Source organism: Procambarus clarkii, chromosome 37 (genome assembly GCF_040958095.1).
Source record: "Procambarus clarkii isolate CNS0578487 chromosome 37, FALCON_Pclarkii_2.0, whole genome shotgun sequence".
Lineage (NCBI taxonomy): Eukaryota > Metazoa > Arthropoda > Malacostraca > Decapoda > Cambaridae > Procambarus > Procambarus clarkii.
The window spans coordinates 24,110,697-24,129,372 of NC_091186.1; the positions used below are offsets into that span (position 1 = coordinate 24,110,697).

Sequence of the window (18,676 nt, forward strand, 5' to 3'; positions counted from 1 at the left end):
ACATGTGGTGCATGGTGATACATGTGGAACATGGTGAGGCATGGTGATACGTGGGGAGCATGGTGATACGTGAGGAGCATGGTGATACGTTAGGAGCATGGTGATACGTGAGGAGCATGGTGATACATGAGGAGCATGGTGATACGTGAGGAGCATGGTGATACATGAGGAGCATGATGATACATGTGGAGCATGATGATTCATGTGGAGCATGGTGATACGTGAGGAGCATGGTGATACATGTGGAGCCTGGTGATACATTTGGAGCATGGTAATACATGTGGAGCCTGGTGATACATGTGGAGCCTGGTGATACATGTGAGGCATGGTGATACATGTGGAGCATGGTGATACATGTGGAGCCTGGTGATACATGTGAGGCATGGTGATACATGTGGAGCATGATGATACATGAGGAGCATGGTGATACATGAGGAGCATGATGATACATGAGGGGCCTGGTGATACATGAGGAGCATGGTGATACATTTGGAGCCTGGTGATACATGTTGAGCCTGGTAATACATGTGGAGCATGGTGATACATTTGGAGCATGGTGATACGTGAGGAGCATGGTGATACATGAGAAGCATGGTGATACATGTGGAGCATGGTGATACGTGAGGAGCATGGTGATACATGAGGAGCATGGTGATACATGTGGAGCATGGTGATACATTTGGAGCCTGGTAATACATGTGGAGCCTGGTGATACATGTGGAGCATGGTGATACATGTGGAGCATGGTGATACATGTGGAGCATGGTGATACATGAGGAGCATGGTGATACGTGAGGAGCATGGTGATACATGAGGAGCATGGTGATACATGAGGAGCATGGTAATACATGTGGAGCATGGTGATACGTGAGGAGCATGGTGATACATGAGGGGCCTGGTGATACATGAGGAGCCTGGTAATACATGTGGAGCATGGTGATACATGTGGAGCATGGTGATACATGAGGAGCATGGTGATACGTGAGGAGCATGGTGATACATGAGGAGCATGGTGATACATGAGGAGCATGGTGATACGTGAGGAGCATGGTGATACATGAGGGGCCTGGTGATACATGAGGAGCCTGGTAATACATGTGGAGCATGGTGATACGTGAGGAGCATGGTGATACATGAGGGGCCTGGTGATACATGAGGAGCCTGGTAATACATGTGGAGCATGGTGATACATGTGGAGCATGGTGATACATGAGGAGCATGGTGATACGTGAGGAGCATGGTGATACATGAGGAGCATGGTGATACATGAGGAGCATGGTAATACATGTGGAGCATGGTGATACGTGAGGAGCATGGTGATACATGAGGGGCCTGGTGATACATGAGGAGCCTGGTAATACATGTGGAGCATGGTGATACATGTGGAGCATGATGATACATGTGGAGCATGGTGATACATGAGGAGCATGGTGATACATGTGGAGCATGATGATACATGTGGAGCATGGTGATACATGTGGAGCATGGTGATACATGTGGAGCATGGTGATACATGTGGAGCATGGTGATACATGTGGAGCATGATGATACATGTGAGGAGCATGGTAATACATGTGGAGCATGGCTGGCTGAGTGACACTACACAAGACAATCAACAGCCATATTTTCTTCCCTCTTGTTTAACTCTCTCTACTCTGATGCCTCTCTCCCCCCCCCCCCCCATCCTCCCCTCAAGCCTCGTGTCCATTTTCTCCTACTTGTTTTTAAAGTAAGAAGTTTACACTTGTAATATTCAAGGCTATTAACGTAATCGTCATTTTCTGAGTCAATTACAATTTTAAGAAAGCCTCTTTTTATATATATAAATTAAAGCACCATTCGAATCATAGCACTTGTTGATATAACAGTTGCGTTACTGAAATGCCTAGTAACTGCCACTTACTTGAATAGTGTTGAGTTAAAGTGGTGTTAGTGTTAAGAGGAGCAGCGTGAGCGAGGTTGGTTAATAATGAGACTGTGTGCTTGCAGCGCGGCTTCCCTCCTCGCCCTCCATCTTCACCTCTGACGAGTACCGGGCCTGGATGAGCCGGGCGCCCTCCACCAGCGCCATCTACGAGCGGATACGACAGTCACACGAGACCCTCCGCTCCCAGCGCGGCGGACTGCGGTTCACGTACAGCGCCGAGAACCTCACTGAGAAGACCAGAGAGGTAAGCGGTAGGCCATGCTGGTGGGGTGATGGGGGGAGGGAGGTGGTGGGGGTTGGTGATGGGGGGGGGTGATAGTGGTGGTGAGCAGTAATGCCGACCGCTGGGTCATGCTTGCACTCTATAGAGTGTATATACCTTGGGCCAGATTCACGAAAGCACTTACGCAAACACTTACGAACGTGTACATCTTTCCTCAATCTTTGACGGCTTTGGTTACATTTATTAAACAGTTTACAAGCATGAAAACTTCCCATTCAACTGTTGTTATTGTTATAAACAGCCTCCTGGTGCTTCGGAGCTCAGTAACTGTTTAATAATTGTAAACAAAGCCGCCAAAGATTGAGAAAAGATGTACACGTTCGTAAGTGTTTGCGTAAGTGCTTTCGTGAATCTGGCCCCTTGTCTTTTTACTGTAATGTATTTGGTAATACTGATGAACATGTTAAATAAAACCTTGTTATGATTCACTTCGGTTTAACAGTAAGCCACTTAACACACTCTAAACTAAAGGTGCGGGTTGTAGAAACACACTCCATATACAATTTTAAAAGGTGCATATTGGCGAGTTCATCTAGGTGAGTGCCTCTAGATGAGGGCATCTGGAAGAGTGTGTCTAGGTGCCTAGATCTAGGTGAGTGTACCGAGGCCCCGGATGAGCCAGGGAGATACACCCACTTCTCTGGCTGGCTTCATACAATGTTTCAAATGTGGATACGATTAGGGTTCAATTAAGCCAATAGATAGATATTATATGAGCGTTTAGGACGGGAGCTGCAGCCCAAGTCCCGCAAACGGAGCTAGGTCAGTGCACACACACACACGCACGCAAACGCACGCATTTATGCACGCATATACACACGTAAGTACAAACTCACGCACCCATTCATTCGCGTAAACACAGGTGGGACCAAAGAGCCAGAGCTCAACCACCCCAAGCACAACTAGGTGCGTACAGTTTTGTGTAATCATCTGTACTCACGTTACAGACGAGCTGTAAACTTGTACTAACTAATGAACACGTAACTGCTACATAAAGCAAGTCTTATAGATTGATGCTAATGAATGTTTATGTCTATAATGCCCCGAAACCCTTCTGTGTCTATATTTTCTAGATCTAGCAGCGTGGCTTCAAGCTCCCTGGGGCCAGATTCACGAAACAGTTACGCAAGCACTTACGAACCTGTACATCTTTCCTCAATGTTTGGCGGCTTTGTTTACAATTATTAAGCCGTTAATGAGCTCCGAAGCACCAGGAGGCTGTTTATAACAATAACAACAGTTGGTTGGGAAGTTTTCATGCTTGTAAACTGTTTAATAAATGTAACCAAAGCCGTCAAAGATTGAGGAAAGATGTACACGTTCGTAAGTACTTGCGTAACTGCTTCGTGAATCCTGGCCCCTGGCAATCTCGGGAATAATCACAGAGCAGAAGGCAAGTGAAACACAATACAAAATCAACATATCAGATCACTAGGTCAAGTAGTAAAGTTGTTACTTTACTAGGCTACGCACTTCATCCACTTTAGGGGGATTAAGTGCGTCGATCTCAATATTCAGTGTTACTTTTAATGTCGAATCACTCATAAACAAACATGTTAACTGGACGCCTGAATAAATTTCATTGACAACTTCAGTACTGAAAGAAGAACCGAAATAGTATATATACGTTTGCAATACAAGGAGTTAGATATGTTGTGTACATACAAAGTTGGGATCAAATTTATGAAGATCGGACAGTCTGGCGCCGCCTCACCTAAGAGCTGCCACGCACCTCACTCCGCTCTCAAGAGGTGTGTTCGTCACTCAAGATATCGTAAGGAGCCATTTTTTCTCAAGACTAAGTGAGAACGAGAGGGACAGAGGAGCTGGGATCATTGGCTGATGGTGTCTGGCGCGCTTTCCCCTCCTTAGAAGGCGAGAGGCGATCCGGTTAACTTATAGAATAAAACTCACAATCTTTCCAAAGATTTTGATGTATGTATCAATGTCCTGCTTAACCCCTCGACTGCGCCGGCCAACCAATGTTGTTTGAGAGTCGTCCGTTTTTGTTTTTAATTAGGCTATATTTTAATATTTTTAATGCTTTCATTACTCTTTGTGTTTTGAAATGAAAATAGTTTAGTTTGGAAACATTTTGACATTAACTTTACCAGAACATTTATAAAAACAACAAAAATATGTCCATAACAATTTCACTTTGAAGCTTTTTTGCCAAAAACAGATGTGCAGTGCAGGGGTTTAAAGAGTAAACAATACTTATATGGTTCAGTTACATATCAAATAGAGGGTATAATGTCGAGCTTAATGACCGACTGTAGCGTGTGTTGAGACTGTAGTACCGGTGATCCATTTTCTAACTTGTAGGTCAACAAGAACTTGTTATTGGACCTTAGAAGATTGAAGACGGGGGTGACTGTGTGAGAGAACTGTAGGCTCAGTCTGTGGAGGCGTCCTGTTATGCCGCGTATAACAGGACCATGGAACCTCGTGGGCTCTTGTTTTCCAAAGTGGGAAGGTGTCTGGGTTATTTTGTGTTAGCAGTAAAGTGAACAACTTTACATTGGTCGACCACATGGCCGAGGGAAGTCTCTTGTGAACTAAGTCACTTCTGGTAACGTTTTTAGACCTGCTATATTCAGACTCTCTAATACTCTATCTGCCGCTCAACAAATTCTTTCAAAGTGTGGTAACTACCGGATTATCAGTGAATGAATTCACACCTTGACCAGGCGTGAGCACCTGGTACACCTTGAGCATGCGTGAGCACCTGGTACACCTTGACCAGGCGTGTGCACCTGGTACACCTTGAGCAGGCGTGAGCATCTGGTACACCTTGACCAGGCGTGAGCACCTGGTACACCTTGAGCAGGCGTGAGCACCTGGTACACCTTGAGCAGGCGTGAGCACCTGGTACACCTTGACCAGGCGTGAGCACCTGGTACACCTTGAGCAGGCGTGAGCACCTGGTACACCTTGACCAGGCGTGAGCACCTGGTACACCTTGAGCAGGCGTGAGCACCTGGTACCCCTTGACCAGGCGTGAGCACCTGGTACACCTTGAGCAGGCGTGAGCACCTGGTACACCTTGAGCAGGCGTGAGCACCTGGTACCCCTTGACCAGGCGTGAGCACCTGGTACCCCTTGACCAGGCGTGAGCACCTGGTACACCTTGAGCAGGCGTGAGCACCTGGTACACCTTGAGCAGGCACACCAGAAGATCGTTGTATCACCTGGTACACTAGGCTCTGAGATGAAACATTTTTTTATTATTATTGTTACTATTTTTCTACCACAGACTTGGCCACACATTTACAATGCTGACCAGCATATATACATTTTCTTCTGTCCTCCGTGAAGAGCGTTAGATATCTGTTAAGCATATAGTTCAGTGATTGAACAATCAACCACAGAGGGTGACTGCAGTGCTTTTAAAATGCTAATCTAACTTCCATATACAGACTTACGTCTGTCCTACATAGTGTTCGAGGTGTCTTTTTACATAGTGTCGATAATGTGCGTTTACAAAGATGAAGGGCAGCAGTCTTAATACTAGATATCATCAATAGCGCCATATTCACAAAGTGCATTCTGCATCACTAGATCAGAAGCCCTCCTCTTTGGCCTCTCTTGTCAAGGGGTTTCTTCAGTTAGCACTTGACCAGGTCGAACTTGACGACACACTCCGTGCCAGTGATGTTGCCAGTCATGCTGTACTCTATAGCCAAAACATTCTTCATGTGATGGTTAAATTGTCGTCAAACTGTTCATCATACGATGAACAGTTTGATTAAAACCCCCGACTGTTCCTCGCGGGAACATACACCATTGGCATACACCAATCGTATTGGTGTATGCCTTTCCACTGGAGACTTTCAGCGCCGTGGAGAAGGGAGGGGACCTGCTGCATGGGTAACAGCTTCTTCCCCGAATCAACCTACCCTGGCTTTGTACCCTGGTGAGACCACTCCAGACCAGGCCGACGCCAGTACGCAAGTCTATAGTCTCATGAGACTGATGGATGCCTACTACTACTACTACTGTTCCTCGCGGTCATTGTCCTTCGACTGAATCTTTAGTGAATCAGATATCTTTGATATCGTTCGCCTTGTGCGCCTTTGTTATCGTATTGGTATCCTCAGTGGTATTTCGCGCCTTTTCCATATCCTGCAACTTTGGTGATGCTTCAGAGTCTCCTCTGCTTGACGCCTTTTTTTATTTTTTTGATAATTACTTAGATACAGACATTTTTTATTTTTTTGATAATTACTTAGATACAGACATTTTTTATATTTTTGATAATTACTTAGATACAGACATTTTTTATTTTTTTGATAATTACTTAGATACAGACATTCATCGTGTAATAGTTAAGGTTAATAGTCAGTATGCAATAGTCAATTCTAGTCAAACATCATTATGCTTTATAGAGCATAATTACAGGAAAGCAAAAGGTTTGGGTGCTAGAAAACATGGAAATGCTCATTCATTCTCACAATTAGGTCAATAATATAACTCAGTTTGGTTAACTATATAGCACAATTGTCAATGACACAATTGGGATACCTATATAGCACAACTGGGTCAAATATATAATAAAAATAGGTCAATTCGAGAAGAGGAATGAGTGGGCGTGCAGCAGGAAGCGTGACGCAAGCACGCACTCTGCTTCAAGGCATTCTTGTCAGTTGAAGCAGGAATCAGACTGGTGTATTCCTAACAGCTTTGCAACAATTTTGTAAATCCATTAATTTTGCTCCCGAGACAATCTCGCCAGGCTGTAGGAGCTGAGGAACCAGCGATGAACACGAGTCAAGTGTTCTCTGGCTCTTCACTTGTCGAATACACCAAATGTATAACAACATTCGAACTGCACAAGTTCGCCGAGTATCGTAAATTTGGCTCATTTTCGTAAACAACATCTTTCCACTGTCAGTACCACTTTTAATATGTTGACATTATTTTCTCAAGTGTGATTTGTTTCGTCTTGTTTGAATTAATTCGTGTCAACAACCTTTTCCTTTACGTCACATGAGCAATGAAATCTAGTCTGCAAGGCTATCCTGGAACCTGGAGCTAGCGATACCAAAGGCTATCCTGGAGCTAGCGATACCAAAGGCTATCCTGGAGCTAGCGACACCAAAGGCTATCCTGGAGTTAGCGATACCAAAGGCTATCCTGGAGCTAGCGACACCAAAGGCTATCCTGGAGCTAGCGTTACCAAAGGCTATCCTGGAGCTAGCGATACCAAAGGCTATCCTGGAGCTAGCGACACCAAAGGCTATCCTGGAGCTAGCGATACCAAAGGCTATCCTGGAGCTGGCGACACCAAAGGCTAATGTTAATGAGGACGGGCTGCAGCTTTCTTGGAAAATAAGTCTTCCAACAGACGGCGGCAGCAGCAATCGTTGTTATTGTTTACAAGAACGAATCCAAAGCCGGATTCACTGCCTCGAAGAGTCATCACTTGATGACTTTTCAGCTGTTATTGATGCCATGGCGTGCCACCCCCATCCCTCTCCCCTGCCTCGGGAGGGCGGGGGGAATTGGCCTCGCAGTGCCACATGTCCCCTGCCAATGTATATATATTTTATATATAATTTATTTGAAAATGTTAGACCACAGAAAGAAGGATTAAGACAGGGATTTCCTTAAGGAAGTTCCCGTCTTAATCCTTCCTTCGTGGTCTGATATTGTCACATTGTTCATCACGTGTTAATTTCCTCGTGATTTACATACACACACATTATATATATATATATATATATATATATATATATATATATATATATATATATATATATATATATATATATATATATATATATATATATATATATATGTCGTACCTAATAGCCAGAACGCACTTATCAGCCTACTATGCAAGGCCCGATTTGCCTAATAAGCCAAGTTTTCATGAATTAATGTTTTTTCGACTACCTAACCTACCTAACCTAACCTAACCTAACTTTTTCTGCTACCTAACCGAACCTAACCTATGAAGATAGGTTAGGTTAGGTTAGGTAGGGTTGGTTAGGTTCGGTCATATATCTACGTTAATTTTAACTCCATTAAAAAAAAATTGACCTCATACATAATGAAATGGGTAGCTTTATCATTTCATAAGAAAAAAATTAGAGAAAATATATTAATTCATGAAAACTTGGCTTATTAGGCAAATTGGGCCTTGCATAGTAGGCTGATAAGTGCGTTCTGGCTACTAGGTACGACATATATATATATATATATATATATATATATATATATATATATATATATATATATGACAATGTCAGACCACGGAGGAAAAATGAAACAGGAAATTTCCTTAAGTACTTTCGTATATTAAATACATCTTCAGAAGGTCCTTCTGAAGATGTATTTAATATACGAAAGTACTTAAGGAAATTTCCTGTTTCATTTTTCCTCCGTGGTCTGACATTGTCACATTCTTAATCACGTGTTTATTTTCGTGATATACACACACACATTATATATATATATATATATATATATATATATATATATATATATATATATATATATATATATATATATATATATATATATATATATATATATATATATATATATATTACATTACATTATATATATATATATACACATTATATATATATATATATATATATATATATATATATATATATATATATACATTACATTATATATATATATATACACATTATATATATATATATATATATATATATATATATATATATATATATGTGTGTGTGTATATCACGAAAATAAACACGTGATTAAGAATGTGACAATGTCAGACCACGGAGGAAAAATGAAACAGGAAATTTCCTTAAGTACTTTCGTATATTAAATACATCTTCAGAAGGACCTTCTGAAGATGTATTTAATATACGAAAGTACTTAAGGAAATTTCCTGTTTCATTTTTCCTCCGTGGTCTGACATTGTCACATTCTTAATCACGTGTTTATTTTCGTGATATACACACACACACACATATATATATATATATATATATATATATATATATATATATATATATATATATATATATATATATATATATATATATATGCAACAATGATCACAAAAACACTGATCCAAGTATGCAGAATAACCACATATGAAAAATAGAAAATGCTTAACGCGTTTTCGGCTAATTCGCCTTCATCAGAGCAAAGTAGAATGAGGATAAGATTGCTGATCAGACCTTTATATCCGCCTGGGCAGATCACCTAACCACCAAAAATAAGTGGAGGAAAGGAATTATAAGAAAGAAGGTAATTGCAGAAGGCCTATTGGCCCATACAAGGCAGCTCCTATTAATATCTCCAAGTGCCATACGTGTTTAAATGATTGCTATATTTAAACACGTATAACTCTTTCCTCACGTTTAAAACAGCATTCATACGCTATTCGTACAGCCCAGCAATCCAGTGCATTGTATTTACATTCCAGTTTATGTAATCATTCTATCGACTTCACAGGGGCAAAATGTATTGTTAAAAGTAAGGATTTTGTTGAACGAAACGTGATCGAGTCTGCTCTGATCAAACATTGTAACAACAGCCTTAATGTGAGCCCCGGTATGTACAAGTTGGATCCCTATTTAAGCCTCAATATAGCACGTCAAAACAATATAGCAATCATTTAAACACGTATGGCACTTGGAGATATTAATAGGAGCTGCCTTGTATGGGCCAATAGGCCTTCTGCAATTACCTTCTTTCTTATAATTCCTTTCCTCCACTTATTTTTGGTGGTTAGGTGATTTGCCCAGGCGGATATAAAGGTCTGATCAGCAATCTTATCCTCATTCTACTTTGCTCTGATGAAGGCGAATTAGCCGAAAACGCGTTAAGCATTTTCTATTTTTCATATGTGGTTATTCTACATATATATATATATATAATATATGTACATGATCAAGCATAAAATTAACTATTACACGAGATTAAACATTCAATGTTGACTGTGTTTAAAGCACAAACGATACGCCCAATACCCTGCTCCAGTGCCCAGTTACACTTTAGGTACTCGACAACACCTCCCCCCCCCCTAGTGCCCCCAGCAAACCCTCCTTGTACCCAGTACTACCCCTTCCCCCCCCCCTGTACCCATCAACACTCCCCAGTACCCAACCGCTGCTTCCTGTAACCAGTAAAACGCACTTTGTATTTGGTGACCCTTTCCCCTCGACCTCCTTCGACCCGTGTACCTAGTAACACCCCCTCTGTACTTAGCAATACCCCCTCTGCACCTAGCAACCCCCCCCCCCCCCCCTCTGAACCTAGCAACACCCCCTCTGCACCTAGTAACACCCGTCTGTACTTAGCAACACCCGTCTGTACCTAGCAACACCCTCTGTACCTATCAATTACTCTTGTCCCTAACAACCCCCCCCCCCCCCCGTGTAATCAGCAACACCTTCTGTACCCAGAAACATCCCCCGTGTGGTAACTGTATTTGGTCGTACTCCGGGTTGTTATAAATCCTTTTGTTTGTATGTGGTCATGTTAAACTTATCACATGAGCATCCCTCTGTAGCCAGCAAGGGCTCCATATACCCAGCAACACTGTCCTATACCCAGCCACACTTGCTCGTACCCAGCACCTCTTCCCAGCCACATCCACCGTGTCCCTAGCGACACGCCCTGTGCCCCAACACACCCCAGTAAGCCGCGGCTGTGTTGCAGGAGGCGCCGTACTACATGCAGCGGCTGCACCTGGGCGTGGGCGGCGTGGGCAGCGCGTCCCGGCAGCTGGGTAGGCTGGAGACGCCGTCCCGACGGGTGAGGGCGGCGCTGGAGGAGGCGCGGGGGGTGCCGCATCCGTCACCCACCCGCGGCAGACCCGCCCTCAGACTCATCGACATCAATCCTGCAGGTCAGCCCTTGGCTCCCTTCCTCTCCTCCTCCTCCTCCTCCTCCCCCAACACCATCCCCCCCACCGAGTCATTACTTTAATGTTACTTGCTTTACCCGGGAGGCGCTCGAGAGTTTTCCGACGGGCTGCTCTCCGCTCAGGCGGCCTAACTTGCTTTGCAAAATTGTTCCAAACACATTTTATAAATTTGAGAGACCGAACTTGCTATTATTTTTTTGGGGGGGGTGTTGGTCATTGGGAGCTGCCTCACAGAGGATATTTTGTAATCTACATTTGTTATTTTTCGTTGGGGGGGGGGGAATGTTTATGGTTTTGTGAAAGATGCCCTGACGAGGAAATAAACGTAACTTTTATCAAACTTATTATGAAGGCCCTAGAAATGTCTCGCTTGATCCAAATTTGTTTAAGGTTTATGATTTAATAGCTGCTTGTGTTCCTGGCCGGAGGCTGTAGTGCCGGCCTTCACAACAACTTGTAAACAAAGGCCACCTGTGTATATGACAACTGTACGAACCTCCGGCTCAAGTAGCTCACTCTTGCCTTCTCTAAATTAGCTGTAATTTAAACTTTTTATTTCGTCGGGGGGATGGGGGATTCCTCTTAACATTGAACCTATGACTATAATGCGGTTATAATTATAGGATATATGGGGATATTAACATCACTGGAAATAGAATAAATAGGATAAAAAGCCACACTTGTGTCTTAGTGAAATTTATGTAAGGAATTTACACCATGTAAGGAATTTGGTGTAAATTCCTTACATAAATTTCACATATACACAAGTGTGGGTTTTTTTTATCCTATGTTATTATGTCTGTGAGAAAACATTACGATTGATAACAAGTGGAAATATTAACCTAAATCATCAATCTTCAACCAGCCTCTCTGAAACGGTACTAATGGGTCCTTTGGACTAATGAGGCCTTAGAACTAATGGAGCCTTGGGGACTAATGGAGCCTTGTGAGTGACGGGACCCTTGGGACTAATAGGAGCTTGAAACAGAGAGCCGGTCACACAATCGCTGTAATAATAACCTACATAACAGTGTTCACACCGCAGAATGTGGCCGCATTACTCGTGCTGTCTAATGGCAAGCACGGCTCATACTCTGCTTTCCTGAAGTCAAGCCGCTTCTGTACCAGCCTGGGGCCAGATTCAGGAAAGCACTTACGCAAGCATTTACGAACGTGTACATCTTTCCTCAATCTTTGACGGCTTTGGTTACGTTTATTAAATAGTTTACAAGCATGAAAACTTGCCAATCAACTGTTGTTATTGTTATAAACAGCCTCCTGGTGCTTCGGAGCTCATTAACTGTTTAATAATTGTAAACAAAGCCGCCGAAGATTGAGAAAAGATGTACAGGTTCGTAAGTGCTTTCGTGAATCTGGCCCCTGCTTCCCGCGCCTGCGGCAGTCATTCACCGCGGTACCCTCAACACGCCTCCACCCACTACACGCCTCCACCCACCACACGCCTCCTCTACACTGGTACAATGGGACAAGATCAGCTGGAACACAAAAAGGAGCAACGGTTGCGAACTCAACGAGCCACAATGTAGGACTGAGCACGGGAGATGTTTTCTTTTTCACCACACAGGGTCATAAACCCCTGTTCCATGGGGGTTTATGTTTTATACTAACAAAAGTGGTATAAAACATACCATAACATACTTAAGAGTGGTGACACCACCGCCTCCACCTGACCAGCACCCGCAGTGCACTGACGTGAGGAGAGACCCGGAGAGCTGACCAACTCTCACGTCACCCAGGGAGGCTCTGACGCCAGCACCTTCCCAGACATAAAACGAGTCTACAAAAGACCTTCCCAGACATAAAACGAGTCTACTAAAGACCTTCCCAGACATAAAACTAGTCTACAAAAGACCTTCCCAGACATAAAACGAGTCTACTAAAGACCTTCCCAGACATAAAACTAGTCTACAAAAGACCTTCCCAGACATAAAACTAGTCTACAAAAGACCTTCCCAGACATAAAAACTAGTCTACAAAAGACCTTCCCAGACATAAAACGAGTCTACAAAAGACCTTCCCAGACTTAAAACGAGTCTACAAAAGACCTTCCCAGACATAAAACTAGTCTACAAAAGACCTTCCCAGACATAAAACTAGTCTACAAAAGACCTTCCCAGACTTAAAACGAGTCTACAAAAGACCTTCCCAGACTTAAAACGAGTCTACAAAAGACCTTCCCAGACTTAAAACGAGTCTACAAAAGACCTTCCCAGACTTAAAACTAGTCTACAAAAGACCTTCCCAGACTTAAAACTAGTCTACAAAAGACCTTCCCAGACATAAAAACTAGTCTACAAAAGACCTTCCCAGACATAAAACTAGTCTACAAAAGACCTTCCCAGACTTAAAACGAGTCTACAAAAGACCTTCCCAGACTTAAAACGAGTCTACAAAAGACCTTCCCAGACTTAAAACTAGTCTACAAAAGACCTTCCCAGACTTAAAACTAGTCTACAAAAGACCTTCCCAGACATAAAAACTAGTCTACAAAAGACCTTCCCAGACATAAAACTAGTCTACAAAAGACCTTCCCAGACTTAAAACGAGTCTACAAAAGACCTTCCCAGACTTAAAACGAGTCTACTAAAGACCTTCCCAGACTTAAAACGAGTCTACAAAAGACCTTCCCAGACTTAAAACGAGTCTACTAAAGACCTTCCCAGGCATAAAACGAGTCTACTAAAGACCTTCCCAGACATAAAACTAGTCTACAAAAGACCTTCCCAGACATAAAAACGAGTCTACAAAATTAAATGGCCCCTTTATGTCGAATATGATTACGAATTTGTATCAAATAACTTGTATACGTGACGGAGGGAAATGATGCTAAACTGAACACAAAGTCATTAGCAGAAAAATAACTATTAACATAAACATTGACAAACGATCTATTGGGATCACGTTGGTTTACCTGAATTGTACCTCAGGGCCGCCATCTCTTTAGTGCCCTTGGCGGGGGACAGGAAGCCGGCTCTCTTAGGTGTATACACTATCACTTGATAGCCTGGATCTCTGCCAGCTCTACACCGACGCCGATGTATGTGGTGATGGGCCTTCTTCACATACGTCTTCAACGCCGGTTCTTCTTCACGCACGTCTTCAACGCCGGTTCTTCTTCACGCACGTCTTCAACGCCGGTTCTTCTTCACGCACGTCTTCAACGCCGGTTCTTCTTCACATACGTCTTCAACGCCGGTTCTTCTTCACGCACGTCTTCAACGCCGGTTCTTCTTCACATACGTCTTCAACGCCGGTTCTTCTTCACGCACGTCTTCAACGCCGGTTCTTCTTCACATACGTCTTCAACGCCGGTTCTTCTTCACGCACGTCTTCAACGCCGGTTCTTCTTCACGCACGTCTTCAACGCCGGTTCTTCTTCACGCACGTCTTCAACGCCGGTTCTTCTTCACGCACGTCTTCAACGCCGGTTCTTCTTCACATACGTCTTCAACGCCGGTTCTTCTTCACGCACGTCTTCAACGCCGGTTCTTCTTCACGCACGTCTTCAACGCCGGTTCTTCTTCACGCACGTCTTCAACGCCGGTTCTTCTTCACGCACGTCTTCAACGCCGGCTCTTCTTCACATACGCCTTCAACGCCGGCTCTTCTTTACATACGTATCAAGATGTTCAGTGCCAAATATAGGCTCTAGGCTTTGTGAGGCTCTAGGATACTGCCGTGTATCCTAGAGTCTCAGAAACAAACCTTCTGACGCCAGGCAGACTGTGCCAGGCAGACTGTGCCAGGCAGACTGTGCCAGGCAGAGCCCTTCTTCTCAACTTTGATTCTCAATCGTCTTACAAAACTCAACTAATCAGCTGAGAGCTGATTAGGTGTATCTTAACTCTCTTACGTATCCTCAAGCCAACTTCTAATACCAGCTACGAACGTACCCCCCTCTTCCCCCCCCCCCTAATAATCTAATGCAAGTGATATATGAACTTCGATATATATATATATATATATATATATATATATATATATATATATATATATATATATATATATATATGCAATTGACGATCACAAAACACTGATCATTTTATGCGGAAAATCCACAGAGAAATATGAAATGAGGTGAACGTTTCGGCTTTGTTAAAGCCTTTGTCAACACCAGACTGACTAAGGAGAAGGGAGAAGGGGGGAAGATATATAGGCCGACACCTGACCACCCCATCCCAAGGGTTGGTCAGGTGTAAATAACCAAAACAGGTATAGCTTAGCTTAGAATGGTCAAAGAGGATTAAGCGGTCATTCTAAGCTAAGCTATACCTGTTTTGGTTATTTACACCTGACCAACCCTTGGGATGGGGTGGTCAGGTGTCGGCCTATATATCTTCCCCCCTTCTCCCTTCTCCTTAGTCAGTCTGGTGTTGACAAAGGCTTTAACAAAGCCGAAACGTTCACCTCATTTCATATTTCTCTGTGGATTTTCCGCATATATATATATATATATATATATATATATATATATATAGGCTTCGAACCTAAGCCCAGGATGTTCCCAGACGCGGCTTTAGTCTGGGACTAGTGCAGTTGACTTAGAGTTCGTCTGGGAACACCCAGCGCACAGGTTCGAACCCCCCAGCAAGCCCCTTGTGGATTTGTTCATTTAATATATCACGGTTATTGGGATTTATATGCGTAAAGCAGTAAATAGGTACCTTGGAGTTAGTCAGCTGTCACGGGCTATTTCCTGGGGGTGGAGGCCTGGTCGAGGACCGGGTCGCGGGGACACTAAAACCCCGAAATCATCTCAAGATAACCTCAAGATAGGTTACAAAAAAACACTCATAAATGAAAGCAATTATATTTTAGTAACAAGAGCTTGGCTGTCACTCGTCCTCAGACAGTGTTGGTCCGCAGGTGAAGACTACACTTCCCTGGCTGGTCGCTGCTAATAACAATAACAGTAATGTGTGTACAGTCGTAAGTGTAGCCCCGGCTACACTTACCACCCTTAAAGTTACTTCAGTGTAGTATGAGTATTTTGAGTCTTGATTAAGCTTTTCCAGTGTTTGTGTCACGCTGCTCAGAGAATGACAGGCCACACTGGCCTGGGTGTTGAGTGAGCTATTCCAGCCAGATGCACAGGTAGAAGTTACACCCCAGGCTGTGTAGGCGTGTTACACCCGGCTGTGTGGGCGTGTTACACCCGGCTGTGTGGGCGTGTTACACCCAGCTGTGTGGACGTGTTACACCCGGCTGTGTGGGCGTGTTACACCCGGCTGTGTGGGCGTGTTACACCCGGCTGTGTGGGCGTGTTACACCCGGCTGTGTGGGCGTGTTACACCCAGCTGTGTGGGCGTGTTACACCCAGCTGTGTGTTCGTGTTACACCCAGCTGTGTGGGCGTGTTACACCCGGCTGTGTGGGCGTGTTACACCCGGCTGTGTAGGCGTGTTACACCCGGCTGTGTGGACGTGTTACACCCGGCTGTGTGGGCGTGTTACACCCAGCTGTGTGGGCGTGTTACACCCAGCTGTGTGGGCGTGTTACACCCAGCTGTGTGGGCGTGTTACACCCAGCTGTGTGGGCGTGTTACACCCGGCTGTGTGGGCGTGTTACACCCAGCTGTGTGGACGTGTTACACCTGGCTGTGTGGACGTGTTACACCCGGCTGTGTGGGCGTGTTACACCCGGCTGTGTGGGCGTGTTACACCCGGCTGTGTGGGCGTGTTACACCCAGCTGTGTGGACGTGTTACACCCGGCTGTGTTGGCGTGTTACACCCGGCTGTGTGGGCGTGTTACACCCGGCTGTGTGGGCGTGTTACACCCAGCTGTGTGGACGTGTTACACCCGGCTGTGTGGGCGTGTTACACCCAGCTGTGTGGACGTGTTACACCCGGCTGTGTAGGCACGTTACACCCAGCTGTGTGGACGTGTTACACCCAGCTGTGTGGGCGTGTTACACCCAGCTGTGTGGGCGTGTTACACCCAGCTGTGTGGACGTGTTACACCCGGCTGTGTGGGCGTGTTACACCCGGCTGTGTGGACGTGTTACACCCCAGCTGTGTGGGCGTGTTACACCCAGCTGTGTGGGCGTGTTACACCCCAGCTGTGTGGGCGTGTTACACCCGGCTGTGTGGGCGTGTTACACCCGGCTGTGTGGACGTGTTACACCCAGCTGTGTGGGCGTGTTACACCCGGCTGTGTGGGCGTGTTACACCCAGCTGTGTGGGCGTGTTACACCCGGCTGTGTGGGCGTGTTACACCCAGCTGTGTGGGCGTGTTACACCCGGCTGTGTGGGCGTGTTACACCCAGCTGTGTGGGCGTGTTACACCCCAGCTGTGTGGGCGTGTTACACCCGGCTGTGTGGGCGTGTTACACCCGGCTGTGTGGACGTGTTACACCCAGCTGTGTGGGCGTGTTACACCCGGCTGTGTGGGCGTGTTACACCCAGCTGTGTGGGCGTGTTACACCCGGCTGTGTGGACGTGTTACACCCCAGCTGTGTGGACGTGTTACACCCAGCTGTGTGGGCGTGTTACACCCAGCTGTGTGGACGTGTTACACCCGGCTGTGTGGGCGTGTTACACCCAGCTGTGTGGACGTGTTACACCCGGCTGTGTGGGCGTGTTACACCCAGCTGTGTGGACGTGTTACACCCAGCTGTGTGGGCGTGTTACACCCGGCTGTGTGGACGTGTTACACCCAGCTGTGTGGGCGTGTTACACCCGGCTGTGTGGGCGTGTTACACCCGGCTGTGTGGGCGTGTTACACCCGGCTGTGTGGGCGTGTTACACCCAGCTGTGTGGACGTGTTACACCCAGCTGTGTGGGCGTGTTACACCCGGCTGTGTGGACGTGTTACACCCCAGCTGTGTGGGCGTGTTACACCCGGCTGTGTGGACGTGTTACACCCAGCTGTGTGGGCGTGTTACACCCGGCTGTGTGGGCGTGTTACACCCGGCTGTGTGGGCGTGTTACACCCAGCTGTGTGGACGTGTTACACCCAGCTGTGTGGGCGTGTTACACCCGGCTGTGTGGACGTGTTACACCCGGCTGTGTGGGCGTGTTACACCCAGCTGTGTGGGCGTGTTACACCCGGCTGTGTGGGCGTGTTACACCCGGCTGTGTGGGCGTGTTACACCCGGCTGTGTGGACGTGTTACACCCAGCTGTGTGGGCGTGTTACACCCAGCTGTGTGGGCGTGTTACACCCGGCTGTGTGGACGTGTTACACCCAGCTGTGTGGGCGTGTTACACCCGGCTGTGTGGGCGTGTTACACCCAGCTGTGTGGGCGTGTTACACCCAGCTGTGTGGACGTGTTACACCCAGCTGTGTGGACGTGTTACACCCAGCTGTGTGGACGTGTTACACCCGGCTGTGTGGACGTGTTACACCCGGCTGTGTGGACGTGTTACACCCGGCTGTGTGGGCGTGTTACACCCGGCTGTGTGGGTTGGGTTACACCCGGCTGTGTGGGCGTGTTACACCCGGCTGTGTGGGCGTGTTACACCCGGCTGTGTGGGCGTGTTACACCCTGCTGTGTGGGCGTGTTACACCCGGCTGTGTGGACGTGTTACACCCAGCTGTGTGGGCGTGTTACACCCGGCTGTGTGGGCGTGTTACACCCG

At 45.7% G+C, this 18,676-nt stretch overlaps 1 protein-coding gene and 1 long non-coding RNA gene across 7 annotated transcripts in view; one reads left to right on the forward strand and one right to left on the reverse strand.

Annotated features, from left to right (window-relative positions):
* Positions 1 to 2,047, reverse strand: part of LOC123765824 (uncharacterized) — a 32,791-nt gene extending 30,744 nt beyond the window's left edge. Inside the window, exon 1 of the long non-coding RNA XR_006773769.2 lies at positions 1,904 to 2,047. This is a non-coding gene — a long non-coding RNA (uncharacterized lncRNA). The remainder of the gene's footprint in view (positions 1 to 1,903) is intronic.
* RhoGAP100F (Rho GTPase activating protein at 100F) overlaps positions 1 to 18,676 on the forward strand; it is a 424,062-nt gene that overhangs the window by 394,987 nt on the left and 10,399 nt on the right. For all 6 annotated transcript variants that reach the window (XM_069337262.1, XM_069337263.1, XM_045754600.2 and 3 more), the window contains 2 exons: positions 1,990 to 2,171; positions 10,869 to 11,058. In XM_069337262.1, coding sequence (XP_069193363.1) covers positions 1,990 to 2,171; positions 10,869 to 11,058 — 372 coding nt within the window. The remainder of the gene's footprint in view (positions 1 to 1,989; positions 2,172 to 10,868; positions 11,059 to 18,676) is intronic.